This window comes from Hydra vulgaris, chromosome 04, assembly GCF_038396675.1.
Source record: "Hydra vulgaris chromosome 04, alternate assembly HydraT2T_AEP".
NCBI lineage: Eukaryota > Metazoa > Cnidaria > Hydrozoa > Anthoathecata > Hydridae > Hydra > Hydra vulgaris.
This window is the reverse complement of record NC_088923.1, coordinates 12,894,310-12,912,911: the sequence shown is the minus strand read 5'-3', so window position 1 is coordinate 12,912,911 and position 18,602 is coordinate 12,894,310. Positions and strand designations below refer to the sequence as shown.

General features: G+C 27.0%; 1 protein-coding gene across 2 annotated transcripts in view; it reads left to right on the top strand.

Annotated features, from left to right (window-relative positions):
- Positions 1–16,594: 16,594 nt before the first annotated feature.
- LOC136079579 (cytochrome P450 4d1-like) overlaps positions 16,595–18,602 on the top strand; it is a 51,202-nt gene continuing 49,194 nt past the window's right edge. For both annotated transcript variants that reach the window (XM_065795484.1, XM_065795483.1), the window contains exons 1-2: positions 16,595–16,735; positions 16,843–17,086. In XM_065795484.1, the coding sequence (XP_065651556.1) occupies positions 16,861–17,086 (226 nt within the window). In that variant the 5' untranslated portion in view covers positions 16,595–16,735; positions 16,843–16,860. The remainder of the gene's footprint in view (positions 16,736–16,842; positions 17,087–18,602) is intronic.

Sequence of the window (18,602 nt, the reverse complement as noted above, 5' to 3'; positions counted from 1 at the left end):
ATTTTTTTTTTGTGTCTTTAACTTTTTATTTAAATTATACAAATTTTTTTGTGAGAAAAAAGAAAACAACAACCAAAACGTTCTATTATTTTGAGTTCCTGAGATATATAATAGCAATTAAATTTTTTTTAAGTTAATTTGCAACAAAGCCATATGACATAACTTAGATACTCTAATAACATTTTAAAAAAATTTATTTTATTTTTGATTTAAAATTAATCTAATAGCTTTAAACTTAGAAATCATGATCGTAATGTTTATAGGTATAAGGACGATAATGGGCTATTGTAACAAGGTTAGAGTCTCTTTGATTTCGTTTTGTAAATAAGTACAGGAGTATCCCTGCACAAACCAACAGTAATCTGCAAGCAAAGCTTTATTCCAACTACTTTAATATCTTCGCTTCGTTACAGAAATATCTTGGTGGAACTTTATACCACGTTTGTTACTAACAGCTCCAATAAAATGGGAAACTAAGATTTGTTGTAATTGGAGGAAATAAATCTTAAGGAACCTGCTTAACTTTTTTTAGAAAAACAAAAATTTTATTTAATAAGTTATATTTAAAAAATGAAAAAATAAATAAATAAATAATAGTTTATCAAATACAGTTTTCGTTGTAATAGATGAAATTCAGGTACTAAATACCGCTTCTAAAAATAGAGTATTTAAATGTTTTACATTTATTGTTCCAGTTTAGTGTATCATACCTAATTCTTATGTTTTTTATGAACTCTACGTTTTCTTCCTCTTTAACATCACCTAATACTAACTTCTAGTATAATAATATGTTGACTATCACGTATCTAAGTAACTGCTTTAATTTTATTAAAAAAGACATGCCTAACGGACGAGTTATTAAAAGTAAGAAAATGACAGGAATGATTATACAAAGCTAGATTTATTACATTAAAAGTACAAGTCTTATTAAGACGCAATGAATTTACTCACAAATTATTTTTCTAAACCAGGGCCCATTTTGAACGTAAGATGGAACTCAAGACTTAATTATATATGCCAAATATATGTGCTTTTAAAAATAAAACTCAATCATAGAAGCGTGAAATTTATTTTTAGAAAATTATTTTTATAGACAATATCGTAGACAAAAACTGATAACATCTTTTGTTTAGCATATTTTGTATTAACAAAAAACTACAGTAAGTGTTCTGCAATATAACTAAAATTTGATCCACGACCTTCTTAGATCATAAGGAGCATTTAGACCAGTATGTCTTCATCTTCTGTGTGTACGTTTATCTAGGGATATTTATCAGTAGTTAATCTGCTAAAATTAAATTAATTTTACTGATTATTCTGACTATTATGTAGCAAATCAAACTGGGTGTAACTAAACTAAACTGTGTGTAACTAAACTAAACTGTGCGTAACCAAACTAGTTTCGCACTTAAACAGAAGCTCTAAAAGCTTTTAGATTTATATTATAATGTCTTGTTTTAACAAAAAACTAAGTTAATTGATTTAACAGAATCTATTAGGGGAAAAATATGGTTCATGAAACTTTGGTCTTTATTTTAAAGTTCAGAGATTTTCAAAGATGTATAACAAATTTTATTTTAAAAAAAAAACCCTTATAAAATTTTTTTTATTAATATTACTAACAGGTATGTTTATCTAATTGCTCTAGAATTTATTTAAAAGATATTTGAGATGGTAAACTTTTTCAAAGAGCTTCTTCATTAAAAATTTTGGCACCTATAATTGGAAATAGCATACTTACTTCAAATCACGAATACAATTGTTGGCAAAGAAAGTTATTCAATAGAGCGTTCACTTCACAACAGCTGAAAAATTATTTTCCTGCATTTTTAACGCATACTGATTTGCTAATGAAAGTAAGTTTTGATTATATTTAGTTATAGTTTTGCTGTTTTTATTATAGTAATGCAAATCAACTTCTTTTAGCATGTCAGTACATGGTAAAAAAAGCTGAGCTGTTAAAAATAATAATCCATAACAACTTCTTGTAGCATGTAAGTACATGGTAAAAAAAGGAAAACTGTTAAAAATAACAAAATAAGCGAAATAAAAATCTCAAACAGATTATAAAACTACATTACTCAAAATGAAATACATAATGTTGTTTTTCCTTTAGAATTTTAACTTATTTTTTGAATTTTTAATTTTATATTAAACCAGAAGTGGAAATTTTATTAGCTATGGAATACTTTTTATATTAACTATTTCCTGAATTTGATTCAAGCGAGTTATAATATGCAACTGCACATATTGATTTGACTGAGAGAAAACATTAAAAGACTGTAGCGATAAGTAGTGAGGTAAAGAAGCTTAACAAACATACTCCATTTTGTTAAAAAAAAAAGGATCAACTCCCATGAAAAAAATGAAATTTGTGGTTGTCTACTATAAGTAGTATTACTTAATAGTTGGTACAGTTGGTGTAATTAACTAAGTGTTGAAGCACAGAAGGAAACTATTCTGAGGTCATTCATCCGCTTTTTTTTATCGATATTATTTTATTTATTAATTCTAGATGTTGGAACTCCTTTCTTAAAACTATTCAAGTTATGACTTCTGAAATCCTTCCATAATGTTATTACAATGCCAAGTTTTTCGCTTTTTCTTAGACAGTTTGTCTCTTAAAATCTAAAAGATTAGATATATGAATTAACGTGTTATTTTAACCGCTAGTCGAATATTCCCCAGCTAGGTAGGTTGAGTACACGCTACAAATGTTATATATATAAAGAAATATTGTTATAAGCCCAAAATAATTTTTTTTAGTAAACATAAAAAAAAGATAATTTATTTAACGATATCTTGAGTTAAAACTCGATGTATCATTAAATAAAAACAACACAATAATTTATATCTTTAAGATCGCAAAAGTGGTTTTTGCGGATTTTTTTAAACATAAAAAAATTATCTCTAGTATAAACAATTTTTTTTATATAGTTAGAAGTGTTCATGAAGTTGGATCAAAAATTGTTTCCCAAAATAGTTTACGTACAGAAAAAACAATACATGAGATTTTGTCAGACTTTAATTGCGCTTAGTTTAGGAAGTCTTCCCAAAGTTCACGAAAAAAATAATCAAACAAAATTTTGTCTATTATAAAAATTTAAGACAGTGGTTTTAGCCATTACAGAAAATATTTAAAAAGGTCAAGTCTTCCGCATGGTTAAATGTTCTCTATCTTCCCCTCTTAAAAAATTATGTTCCTTTTTACACACAAACTTTAAAACAACTTAAACAACGAAAATTGAAAACTCTAAACAACAGATTTAAGTTTTAAAACTTACTAAAATCCTTTCGTATTTTTAGCTTTGGTCTTATACATGTAATAAAAAAAGTTGGACAAACTTAACTGTTTCGAATGATTTGTCTAATCTGTCATTCGATATAACTGGTGATGTTGGTTTTGGCTACCAATTTAACACAATCACTTCTCATTCTGCTAATGAATTTACCTCAGCTTTTAGATATTTGACTGAACTGCAACACAATGCTAGTGTGTTCTCAAAAGTTTTAATATGTTGTTTTCCAATTTTTGCGCAAATTTTGATATTGTTTGGCAAACGTAGAAAACTAATTGTCCATAAAACTTTGAACAAAGTAAGAGTGGGTAGTTTCATTAAGGTATGCATATGTAATTTAGTATTTTATTATTTTTGCAATTGAATTTTTAATGTACTAATTGTTTCTAAATAGCTACAAATATATATGACAAAATAATATTTTTATTTTTAATAAAATTAAAGTATAACTATTGATATCTATAGCAACGACAAAAAATTAAATATTTAGTACAGTAAAATTAAAAATACCTATGGCAATGAAATAGCAACTTAAATCTTTGAAAATTCTAATTTAATTTTCATTTACATACAAATAAAATATCTCATTCTTTTTACTTAATGCAACTTTTTTTTATTTAAGTACTGAAAAGCAGAAAACATTAAAGTGAAAAAAAGCATTTACAATCTTTTTAAAATGTTGTCTAGTTTTATATGTTCTAACTTCTTTTATTCCAAGTTCTTGCATAAGATAGCTTAATAACTTTTAAAAATATATTATTTTGTTTGTTATTGATATGTTCTCTATTAATTTAATAAGTTAGTAACTTAAATTTGCTTTGCTGAAAATTTTATTTTTTGGTGTATTAAACATAGATGTCTCAGCCTGGCTATGGTTCACACCTTCTGGTCTAGCTATAGTTGTAGCTTAATAAGTAATCAACCTTATGAGACAAATCTCGGTTAATTCTTACAACCATTATCCATCACCAAAGTTGCATCTCAACTTTGTTGTGATTTTGTTGAATTACTATAATAATCTTATTATTCTTATTCTTTAATTCTTAGACAAGCTTTTATTTTTGATGAGCTTCTTGACTGGTATTATATTTTTAGCCGACATTTCTTTGTATTAGTTTCAATCCGTCTCTAGAAATTGGCTTAAGTTGTTCACAATATAAAAAATGTTTTAGCTAAAAACCAATTAAATCTAAAAAAAGTCAAAACTTCAAATAAAAAGCTATTAAATAAGAAAAAAAGAAAAAATTAGATAATTTCATTCTAACAAATAGTCAGACACTACTTGACTTCAGTTGTAGCTGCAATTATTTAAATCTTAAATCTATGTTTACACAATCATAAAAAACCATTTACGTGCTCTTTAAGCAATATGAAAAGATCTTCTTTATCAAATATACAAGCAACATTTTCTAATAGATGTTTGCTTTTTTTAAATAAGTTTTTACAGTATTAGCAGATGCAGGATTGAATGATTCTGAACCGACAACACGGGGGAGGGGGGCCAGGTGCACTTGTCCCTCCTTTTTTTTTAAAGGACTTTTTTTAAAAGTTGACGATTGTGCACCTCCACTTTGAAACCCGTGTCGTTGGCTCTGTGACTTGACTAGCATATGCACGTCTTTAAGTATATCCATCTTTAAATGGTTTTGCTTCCATTGATGTATTTGATACTTAAAACATTACCGTGAAAAAAAAATTCAGTGATCCTTTAGTCCATTAGTTTATTTTTTGAAATTTTGAGCATTCGAATTTTCAAGGGCATAAGAAACTTTTGTGTTGTGTTTCAAATGTCAAAGCCTATTCAGTATTAATTTTAGCTCTTGTTATGGAAAAGTATGTTTTAATACCATTTTTGAGTTTATTGAATTCCTAGTTAAAATCTAAAATATGCGTAAACCTAGTTTCCATGTATTATTAATCGTTTATAAACCGCTTTATCATTTAAATTATGGTTTTAAACACTTACCTTTTTTTTCTAAAATGACTTCTATTTATTGATTGATCGTATTAGCTTTATTACATTTAATACAACAATTTTAAATGTTTAGGAACACTAAAGTGAGATTTTTTTCAACAGTATGGCAATGATAATTTTATATTTATCAATAATTCTATATTTATCTATTATTGATAAAAAATGATCGTTTGATAAATAAAGTTCAAAATCATTGTTTGTTTAAGATTCTCTTAATTTGCTGCATATTTGTTACTTTTCAAAGATTGAGCTTTTTCGAATTTAGATAAATGCTTGTTTTAGATTATTTTAAATGTTCATGATTTTAGCATTTGTGTTTTTATTAAAATATTCACAATTTTTTTTATGAAAATTATCTATTAGCTTATTGAAAAGCGTTACAAAGCAAATTGATGATGGAATATATCAACTGAATAGAAAGATATTATAATAATTGTTTTAAAAGATCAACAGGAAGAGAGCAGCAAACTATCAAATGATTTGATCAAAGATAATTTGTTATTATTTCTCATAGCTGGTCATGAAACAACATCTTCTGCTTTGACTTGGAGTTTATATATGCTAGACACTGTCGGGACTAATACAAATTATGATATATTATAATATATAAATAAAATCTATAAATAATCCGTTTAATGGAAAAAAATATATATATATACATACTATTTTGTTTGTAAATGTGTTGTGAAATTTAATTTTTACATTTTTTGAATTCATTTGATTTTTTTTCAAATATTTTAGTTTTTTTTTATGTCATAATGTTATAATTATATATTTATTATATTTTCAATGTTTCTCATTTTTATTCAACCCTCTCACAAACCAGTGCACAGTAAATCAGGTGGTGGACAAAACCTAAAAAATTAATGTTTATTACATTCAAAACCATATAATAAAACATATTTGTAATACTCTCATTTCAAATTTTGAAAATTATTTTGAGTATAAGAGTATCTTTTAAAACCACAAAAAATGCGGTAAGATGCATAATAATAAGGTTTTTTAAAAAAAAAGCGTGAAATTTTTATTTTTTATGCATAGCTAAAGTTAACGGTCTCTTTTAAAATTTAATGAGCTGACGGGATTAGATTTATTTAAACAATTTAACAGTAAAGCTTTACGAAAAAATTTTAAAGGTAAGATCAGTAATTATAATACACTTATAATGTGGGTTTAAAATAACGAGGTAAATTTTTAACATTTAATACTTTTATCTTGTACAAAAAGTCACAAAATTAAGCAACCTACAAGAATCTATATTAAATATTTGAAGTTGTAAATGTAATATGTATACAACATATATAAACTATATACATTGCCCCTAACATTTCTTTTTGGGTTTGGGTCTTTAACATTTTAAAAAAATGACTTGTAGCTTATGCTATTTGCTTAAAATCAACTTTTATTTCTCGTAAACAAAAGTACATGTTATTTTGTTTGTTATTTTATTTAAAACAAGTTCCTCTATTAACCTAACAATTTTTTTGTTTTTTTGTTGAGTAATAATATAAAAGTTGGTGACATTTACGAACTTATACGACAAAAAAAACTAGTTCGTAATGATATATCATTTCATCGAAATTGTAAGATGTGAGTTCAAGTACAAAACTGGCACAGAAATTTCTGTTATTTAAAATAAAATCCCCATTAAACCTGTTTAGATATACTCATCTGATGAAGCTTTAGCATTCTTGATTAATGGTGATATATCAAAATCAACATATCAGCTTCTAAGAAATGGTGCTGAATACACACATATATATCTATATATATATATATATATATATATATATATATATATATATATATATATATATATATATATATATATATATATATATATATATATATATATATATATATATATATATATATATGTGTAAATTATGTTAGTGTATTTTACAAATAGAGTGCTCAATGTTCTTAAAGAACAGAGCAATAATTAATTAGTAAAAAACACTTATCTAACTTTTATCTTCGACTCGGAGTTTGTGCGATTCACCAGCGATGGTGAAACTCCGAGTCGAAGATAAAAGTTAGATAAGTGTTTTTTACTAATTATATATATATATATATATATATATATATATATATATATATATATATATATATATATATATATATATATATATATATATTTATGTACCCATATATATATATTATGTACACACACACACACATATATATATATATATATATATACATTTATGTACCCATATATATATTATGTTCACACACATATATGTATATATATATATATATATATATATATATATATATTTATGTAGCCATATATATATACATACTATGTACACACATACACACACAAACACATATATATAATTATATTTATATATATATATATTTATAAATATATATATATATATATTTATTTATATATGTATATAATTTTGTATTTATATATACAAAATTTTAACACTAATGGTATTTTTTTCAACATCTATTTTGTAGAATGAAAAAACATTTAAATATTTTCAAAAGGTTTTGCCGTTGCCTTATAAATAAACTTGAGACATTTTAGTCCCAAGTTTATTTATAAGGCAACGGCAAAACCTTTTTCATAATTTGTTCTATAACAAATTATGAATAAATTAGATTTGAACAACACAAATAGAAACAAAGTATTTTCTTAGTTGATACATGATACTAAATGGGTATATTTTAGATGCTTTTTTTTTTTTTGCGATGAACCAGAGTTCATGAAACTTAGCAAAATAATTTCTCTTATCAATCAAGCATAAGTATACTTCACAAGCGTTGCATTTTATATGCGGAAGAGCTTCTCGTTTGTCTTATGCACAGACCTTGCAATAATCATGCTTACTGTCAAATACTGGCCAATGAACGCCTAAATTTTCTTTTCAAGTTGCTTAGGATACCAAATAAGTCAATGACTTTCTTTTTTTGATGGGCCTTGCTGGGTTGATGATAACAATGACCATCCTACTTTTGAAGGGCGTCCACAGGTATTCAAAGATTGCGCTACCATTCTTCAAAACAAAAGACTTTTCATTTTGGCTCCGATATTTTTATTGAATGCAATAAATGAGTTTCATAATGTTTCAATTCAACCAAAAAAAATCGATGCACCATTTTTTGGATCTCCGTGATATCCCATATGAAGAAATCAACTGATCTGTCATGTCAACGCCACCCATTAAGGTCTTGTAGTCTTCCACGAAAACAGGGCATTATGGAACAGTGGTAAAAAAGTTGTCAAAATAGACCTGATGATGTTTTCCGTGCAAAGGTTTTGTTAGTTGGTACACGACAGATGCACCTAATCCATAATCCTTGGGCATTGATTCATCACAGTGAATTTTGTTTTTACCTTGATAAACTTGACAATGATACATATTTCTATCTATGTCAGCAATAGCCCACAATTTAAAACTCATTTTTATAGGTTTCATTGGATTATATTGTTTTAAACTGCTCCGACCTTTGAAGAGATTCATACTTTTACCTATGCTAACATCTTGAGATACATTTTATAGCTTAACAAAGTTTGAGTTTTATTAATTAATCAATGGTCTCAATTTGTACAAGTTGTTTATTATTATTCGGTTCAGCAGCATTATCATTCACATGAACATTGCTCAGAATTTGAGCGAAACAATTTCTTGGATGAGCACGTGATGCAAATGGTACTGAAAAGCCAGGCTTGCAACTCCAATAATCCGTCCATGATGGTAACTTATGATAACCCGTTATAATATTGATTCCATAGAAGGAAAAAAATTCTTGCAATGAAAAGTTTAGAACGGCCTTCATTCTTTGTTTTATATACAGATCGGTTTGATAAAGTATGTTCTGTTGTATTTCATTGCCAAAGTAAGAAAAAAAGTAATCAATAGGATTTTGACAATCAAAAAAATGGTCTTTGACCGGGACTTTGTGAGATGAAAATGGAGTTTCAAGTAGGTTTTTAGTCTTTTTAGACCATTTACGATCTTGTTCAACTTTATAATCCTCATGGCCAATGCTGATGTCTTCCATGCTACTTTCTGAATTACTGGAGATTTCTGATTCATTTTCGACAGGTTCCAGTAATTTTAGAGCATCTGGTATAAATATCTTCAGAACTCGATGCCCTCACTAAAATCACTAGAGATTTAGTCTTAAATGATGCGAGCAGCTTCTTGTGATGTAAACTACTTTTATTTGGCATTTTATATTGAGTTAATAAAAAATATGAAACAAATACAGTATAATCATAAAAAAACTAAAGAATAAAAGTTAATATTTTTTTGTCAATTTTGAGTCAGTAACACTTGACGGGACACGTAAGTTCCACAACAAATTTTATAAAAATATAACATAAAAACGCAATAAAAATTCATCAAAACAACTTAAGTATTTATTTAGTATAATATACATCATCAAAAAAATTTCCAATGCACAAACATATTTAAGGTTAATGAAATACAACTTTCAAATTGAGAAAAATTTTTTTAGAACAGCAAGCTTTAGTTGGCATATTATAACAAAAATATGTGCTTTTTATATATCGGCATATATAACAAAAGTATGTGCTTTTGACCAATGACTTTAATGCTATCTTTTATATCAATTTATAAGAAAGTTTTAATTTCTATAGATAATTTCTATAGATAAATTAATTTTTTAATTAATCTTTTAAATTCTATAGATAAATATCAATAATTTACATTCTCACTGATAAATATAGGCACTAAATTCCAGCGGAATTTAGTGCCAAATAAGTCCCGTCGGTAAACAAAGGGTTATAATTAGTTTATATCTAATTACAGTTTCTACTGTTTTATTGAAAATGTCTAACTGGACCCGTAAAAATACAGGTCTTTATAAGTCTACTCCACAACAACCTTTTCTTTACTTTTTCCTTTTATATATATATATATATATATATATATATATATATATATATATATATATATATATATATATATATATATATATATATATACATACATATATATATAAAGGGTGTACACGAAATAAATGTGAAAGAAAAAGCACGTCATTTTTTTTCAGTTGTTGTATTAAAATCTTTTTAATTGTTTTGTATTTTGTTTAAAACGTGTTGTGGTTTCAAAAAAATATGTTGGCTTTTAGATTTTTTTTTTTTTTTTTACCTTTTTAAACATCTTCGCTTCCAACGAGGCTGCAAACAGCCACTAACTTCAAAACTATTTCAAAAAAATATGTTGGCTTTTAGATTTTTTTTTTTTTTTACCTTTTTAAACATCTTCGCTTCCAACGAGGCTGCAAACAGCCACTAACTAAAGTTGGAAGTTACTGAAAGAGAAAAGATGAAGATTGTAGAGCAAGATAACGATTGATGGACGACTTAAAGGATTGCAAATTATATTAATCAGGAGAGCAAGATGAAGGAGGCGAATTCCAAAGAACTGTTGTTCGAGGAAAAAAACTAGACGAATAAGCGTTTTTGGAGCACTTAGGAACAGTCACAGAAAAAGGATGACACTTAATTGAATGACGAGTAACACGAGAACGAAATTTAGTAGATAGCACAAGAGACGCTAGTTCTTTAGAGCTGTGCCCATTATAGTATTTGTAGAAAAGAGAAAGTGAAACAACATTACGACGATGTGACAATGACGATGGAATCAGCCTCTCTGAGAGTTACCACGGAGTTCGGGAAACCTGACTACCAGCCGGCCTCAGAACCATAAAACAGAGTTTTAGAGCTGTACACTCATTAGGAGATAATAGAATGAGTTGCCTAGTCATAAAAACAGAGACACAAGCAAAACCCATGCATTAAGTCAAGAAGATCCAGCATTCAACATCCTAAAGTGGAAACAATGTATTAAAAATACATCTGCACCAGCCTAATAGATGAAGAAGGGGTGCGAGGCTGGTCAGCAGATAGAATCTGTTTACCCCTTAAGTCTTTGCCTAGGAGGCCTTCTACAAGACAGTAGCCGGGTGCATTTAAATCTGCCCAAGATGAGTATTTTTATCGAGACGCCATCTCTAGCCTTTACTCAACCAAGAGCCCCAAGGCAGGGGGTGTTTTAAGTCGGAGTTGGCATCTCCTAGCCTTAGCCTAAAAAGGCGTATCCTACAAGGCAGCACGACATTTTTGACTTGGATTTGACTTGAAATTAGTTTTAAAAGAAATTAGTTTTGAAATTTGAAAGGATTTGACTTGAAATTAGTTTTAAAAATGACAAAAGAAGAAGAGTTAAGTGAAAAAATTATGCCCAAATATTTACAAAACCCTGATAGTAGCTACAATTCGATAGCAAAATTGTTGTAAATACATCCATACACCGTTAGTCGTGTTATTCAACGTTTTTCTCGACCAAAATTGATCAAACACAAACGGTGGTGGAAAAAAGAAAGGTTTTAAAGATATAAAACTAGTTACAAAACTGGTTAACAGTTTTAAGAATAACCCAAGCCTTTCACTAAGGAAAGGCGCAGAAATATATGGATTTTCTCATAGTTTTGTTGCAAAAATTAGAAACAAACATGGTTTTCATTCTTTCAAAGCACAAAAAGTGCCCAACCGTTCTGAAACTCAACAAAAAAGTGCAAGAACCCGCGGCAGAAAGTTGTATAGCAATTTTATTTCTAAAAATTTCTGTTTTATTAAAGACAATGAAACTTATATCAAGTACGATCATCAACAAGTTCCTGGTGCTGTTTATTATATTGCCAAATATAGAGGAAAAACAGATAAGAAATTTAAACACACAAACACTTCGCTAAAAAAGCTTTGACTTGGCAAGCTATTTGTAGTTGTGGCAAAAAATCAGCACCTTATATTTCGCCTTCCACCCCTTACTAAATCACACATTAACAGACCTGTGTTCTGACCTGATTTAGCTTCAATTCATTATTGTAACTAGCTATGGAATGGTATAAAAAGAATAATGTGAAATTTGTGCATAAGACAGAAAATCCTCCGAACTGCCCAGAATTTAGAGTTATTGAAAAGTACTGGGTTATTTTAAAAAAAATAAATGAAAAAAACAAAAAACTTTCCATTAACATTAAAGATATTAAAATATCATTTAAAAAAGCATCAAATAGTTTTGATTCTTATTCTGTGCGGAAGCATATGAGTACTACTCAAGCAAAAGCTCAAAATTTCATTAGATTCCCGCAGGAATAATATATATATACGTATATATGTATATGTACATATACATATATATATATATATATATATATATATATATATATATATATATATATATATATATATATATATATATATATATATATATATATATATGTATATGTACATACACATATATGTACATATATATATATATATATATATATATATATACATATATATAAATTAAAAATTAGTAGAAAATCACTTAACAAAATTTTTTCTTATTTAACACTGTATTTCATTAATAAAGGCTCATCAGAAATGAACAACAAAGTTAATAAAACTTCAATTTATACCAAAATTTTATTACAGGAAGTCACAAATGTCTTAACTACTGAAAATCTTCACACAATTGTGGAATTTGCAATTGTGTGAAGGTTTACAGTAGCTAAGACATTTGTGACTTCCTGTAATTTAATTATGGTATAAATTGAAGTTTTAACTACTTTATCATTCATTTCTGATGTTCTTTTAGGAACATTGAGCACTCTATTTTGTTGAATACATTTTAAAATTGTTTAAATATGTATATATATATAAATATATATATATATATATATATATATATATATATATATATATATATATATATATATATATATATATATATATATATATATATATTTGAATATATATAGTCAAAGATAAAAGTTAGATAAGTGTTTTTTACTAATTAATTATTGCTCTGTTCTTTAAGAACATTGAGCACTCTATTTGTAATATACACTAACATAATTTACATATATATATATATATTTTTAAACAACTTTTAAAATGTAATCTAAAAAATAGAGTGCTCAATGTTCTTAAAAGAAAAGAGCAATTATAAAATAGCAGAAAATCACTCAAAAAAAACTTTTCTTATTTAACAATGTGTTTCAAGAATAAAGACTCATCAGAAATGAATGATTAAATAATTAAAACTTCAATTTATACCAAAAAATAAATTACAGGAAGTCGCAAATGTCTTAACTACTGTAAATTTTCACACATTTGGGGATTTTGCTGATACTATTATAAAAAGAATTCTTTAGAAATGATTCCTTTTGCTTTTTTTTAAAAATTATTTTTCAAAAGGGAGATTTGATGTAACTATTATTTGAGCTCATTTATTTTTAGGGATTTTAGAAAAAAAATTGTTTTTGTGCCTACATTTAGAAATTAACTCGGATTTTTTGTTTATAAAGCGATCTTGATTTGCATGAGTAATTATTTCAAATTTTTCTTGTGGGCATAGTATGCATTTTTTTTAAATATTGTTATATGCAGGCGCCGTTTCAAAGATGGACCAATTCAGTATAAAATCATCAATATTTTTATCTTTTAATTCCCATATATATTTTGACAGCATGGTGTCTTTTGATCACTTTTTATTTTTAAAAGATTGCTTATGATTGGGAAAAAATTTTGCACAATACTTTATATAACTTTTTTAAAGAAAATAATTTTATTTATTCCTAGAAGTTCGGTTTTCAAAAAAGTAAATTAACTTTTTTTGTATGTAAGTTTTTTGCGTTGAGATTTTAAAATTCTTTATTTCTTTTTATTTTTTAATAAAATTTGCAATAAAATTTTTTGCTACAAAATTATTTACAATATATATTTTTCCAGAATAATCATAAAAGATTTTGTTTTTGAAATATCTTGACAAAATTTTAATTTAACTATAAATTATTATTTTTGGGTACAACCTAGTTTCTATCTTAATGTCGTCAATTTAAAAAGAAATGGTTAATCCCTTTCAACCAATGAAAAGCAATTAGTTATTTAAAAGTAAAACTTTTTGATAACACTATGTAATACATTTTTTGCTTCTGGCTTCTTAGTGTTATACTTCAATTGCGTATGTCTAAAGCATGTGAAAAAATTACTTTATTAGGCACAAATTTTGCTTATACAACAACAGCACAAAAAAAACTTGAAAATGAAAAAAATCTTTTTTTTAATTTTCGTCTTTGTGATCAGGAAAATATAAAAATTGCACAAGGAATAGACAAACACAGTCGGAAACCACTCAAAAAGTTCAGAAATGTTTAGATTTTCTAGATCTACAATTGTACAGTGAATCACTCTCTCGAAGTAGCCCAGAAATTTATTACCCGATCAAGTTTTCGTTATACTGTCCTTGGTAACGACGTTCAAAGTCCAATATACTTTGTTGAAAGCGCTTTCCTTGCTCCACGGATTAAGCGCCCATGTTCTCCTTGAGTTTGTCGATATACGAATTAAGGATATAGAGTTTCGAAGACGTTTTGCATCACATTTTGGCGTAATTTTTTATGAGAGTTTATTTTATTTTATTTTAGGTCAATTTAGTTTAGTGATTATCTAGGACGTTTTGAACAACTAAAATGAAAGTGCTCCGAGCCGCTCCTTCCCTCCTTCTCAACAGTTTTGTTAAATCCTCACATTCTATATTCTTCTTGATCTGTGATCCAAATAATATACCAGCTCTGACCTTAGCCTCTGACAGCTTTTGAAAAATATCTTGGAGGTATTGAAACGCTATGACTCCTTGTCAGGAACATTTACAAATTGCTTAATGAGGCCTAACTTGATGTGCAGCGGTGGTATAAGCACTTTTTGAGGTTCTATAAGCGGCTCCCACTTCAAGTTGCTCTTCCCAACAGAAAATTTGTTCAGTTGTAGCCAGTCCTTTGTGATTTAATCTTCCTTAGTTTCATGGCTATCCCAGAAAGAGAGGAAACAAGGAAACTTTGTAAAACCTTCTTGAAGACCCATGAGAAATGATTCCATTTTGAAGTGACCGATGACCTTCTATCCGTAGTTGCCATAGTTTTATTAACTCAACAACATTTTGACAGTAGAGGGAATGAGGGGTAATTTTTATATTATAAAGCACCACGGCTTTGATGCTCCGCAATGAAATGTCTATGAATAGGCGCTATTTGTTAGGACTACATTCAATATCTATAGCCTGGATTACATTGTTGCAGAAGCACAGCGACAAGCAATTTTCAGTTTACGTTCAAGTGTATTCTTTCAATTTTGGCTCAAGAAACCTGTGCTTTTATACTTGCACAGCTGCTTTTGGAATGTTCAAGAACGGTCAAGAAAGTTCTGAGAGTTTCTCGAAAGTTCTGGAAGTTTTTTAAACGTTCTAGAGTGTTTAAAAGAAGTGTAGAAACATTTGGACAAGTCTAGCAACTCAGAAATACTATAGGAAAAAACTCGGCATTGAAAGCAAATTGAGAGTTTTCTCAAAAACACGCGATTTTCTAAATTTTACTGCCCCGGTTACAGAATCAAAGTTTTATTTAAATAACAACAATTTCTTTTCTGTTCTCGACCTAACGGGTTAGGAAAACACTCTTTCAACCCAAGAACAGAACAAAAGTAAAAATTTCTTACATAGTGTAATATAAACAAAGCACACTGCTTTGTGCATGTAAGTTTATTTCGTACTTATTAATACAAATAATTATTTCACTTTTTTTGAAATTAAAATCTGATAAGGTTTTTTTTAGTTTTTTGTCTTTTTGCGCTCCTTATTTCTTTGCACCAGGAGCACGTATTTCCCTTTTGCCCTTCTATTTCAACGGCTCTACCAACAATCTCTAGTTCAATCTATAAATGATCTATAAAATGACGTAGAACGTTAAAGTATTTATAATAGTATATCACATATTGCATTTTTACACAATCATTACTTTTGACGTCAACGTCTATTTACAAATAAGTTATTATTAGACAAAGCCAGCATAAAAGTTATATTTTCTTAAAAAAGAGACATTTTTAAATGCGTTTAATCATTTAAATTTTCCAAAAGTTAGTTTTTACAGGTAATAAAAGTTTATGAAATGAAGTTAGCTAAGCAAAAATATCAGTTGAATGTCACTTTATTTTTAAAACTTATTTTTAAAAACACGCTAAAGTTATATCTCTCATGGAGTTTAAGTAATTGGCGACGCTTTAGACTGATTACAATGCGTAAAACATATATCTCTTTATACGTCAATGGTTTAACAAATAATTAAAACAAAAAAATACATAAGTTTTCTGACGCAGTTTCTTTATAAACCAAAAATTAAAATAGTACTTAATTTCAATGAAATATGCCGTGCAAATGAGAAAACAATCTCCTACTTCTTTTATTAAATAAGTTTAGTGAAGCATTATTGCCAATCCCTACTTTGCCTTTTTTATACTGCCAGCAAAAAACGCATGCGCAAAACACTAGAATAAAAATTGTAATTGTTGAACAATGAGACTAATGTTAAAAACGTAAAGGAGTGTAAACATTAAAAACCATTTTTTACAAAGTTTGAAAAGATTTTAAAAGTATGTTAAATATTAAAATGGTGTAAATAGTACTACTAGTTTTTTTAAAAGTTTACAAACTATAACTTCCAGTGTCATTTACAGTTTGTTTGTGTTTCTTTTTATAGAATATCGCTCTAGAAGATATGTTTCTGATGTGTCTAGCACTCATAATTTTATTCATTGTATTATTTTTACTGCGTTATCTATTAAAACGCATCTTTCACCCTCTTCGATTTTTACCATCACCAAAAGAACAACTCATTACTGGTCATATTAATCACTTTCAAGGCCGCGACCATTCTAGCACCTATTTGAGTTTCAACGAAAAGTTTAAAGAAGAAGGTTTATGCACGCTAGATACATTACATGGTAAAACTAATTGTTTTAATTTATGTAATTTTTAGAAGTTTAGACAATTAACATACAAAGATTATACTTGCTAAACTTTTTTTTATACTTTTAACTATAAATAAAAACAAGTATGCATGTTTGTTTTTAAATATATTATAAAAAAAAAACAACCTATAGTTCAATATTAAAACGAAATTTTTGAAATACAGCCCAATAACATTTTAAAGTCATGTTACGTCTCAATCGGTTTACAATTGGTGACAAGGTTACATTCTCTAACTTTTAATTAAATATTAAGTAAATGAACTTAATAATGCAGTAAATGTTTGTTTATAGTTACCGTATTGCTAAATACTATCTTATAGTTTATTTTTATTGTAAAACAGCTTCGTCTAATTGGTTACTTTGTCACGGAAAAAAAATAAAGTCTCAATACGCAACGTTACGTCTCAAATGCTTTTTATTTCAATTTTATTAAGTGTAACCAATTGAGACTTAATGTAACGTATCTAAATCTAAATTTGAGACGTAACTTAAGTACGTTTCAAACATAGATTATTTTAATGTTACGCTGTGTCATAATTTGTTACACTTAAAAAAAAAAAAAGACCTAACGTAACATAAAAAAAATATTTGTGACGTATTTTAATTACGTTTTTATTATTATATGTTTTACGTTACGCTACGCCTTGATTGGTTATACTTTTTAAGGTAATAATTACCTTAGATTGCCTAGGTACCATATGTTGTTATAACTTTCAAAGGTAGTTTTTTTATACTTATTTGTGACGTAACTTTTAAAGCTTTAAAACTTTTTTAAAAACTTTTTTAAAGCTTTGAAACTTTTTAAAAACTAACCCACAGGCGTGGGTTAATTTTTTTTAATCTTCTTTATTTGCATTAATTTTGACAAACGTGTTGGTGGGTTTCAATAATCAAATACATATATAACCAATTATATAAATAATATTGTTAATAAAACAATTTTTTTAAATACCGTAACTTATTAGTTACGGTACTTAACAATACGTTTGTCGGGACACTTATAACTAAAAAATAATTCCTTTAAAAACTCGTCGCGTTGCTTTGACAAGGTTCTCACTGAACTTTTTTATATTAAGAGAATTTAGAAAAAATCTTTTAATTTTTTTTTAATGTTTTTTTAAAATTATTTATATTATTATTTCTTTATTGTCTATGTACTCTTTTTTTGGTTGATGTATAAAAATACATTAATAAACAAAAAAACTATTATATAAATATTTTTATTCAGACAATAAAAAAAAAAAGAAAAACGATTTATTTGCTATTCTCCTAATATAAAAAAAATCAGTCAGGACCTTGTCAAACCAACGCGACGAACTGCTAATTATCATCGTTTATTTTAATTGTAAAATAGATTCGTCTTAATTAGTTAATTTTTTTTTTTTTTGTAAATAGTTTGTCACAAAAGAAAAATGTTTCAATTCTCAAAGTTACGTCTCAATTATTTTATTTAAAATTAAAAAAGTCCAACTTTTAAATTGTGTAAACT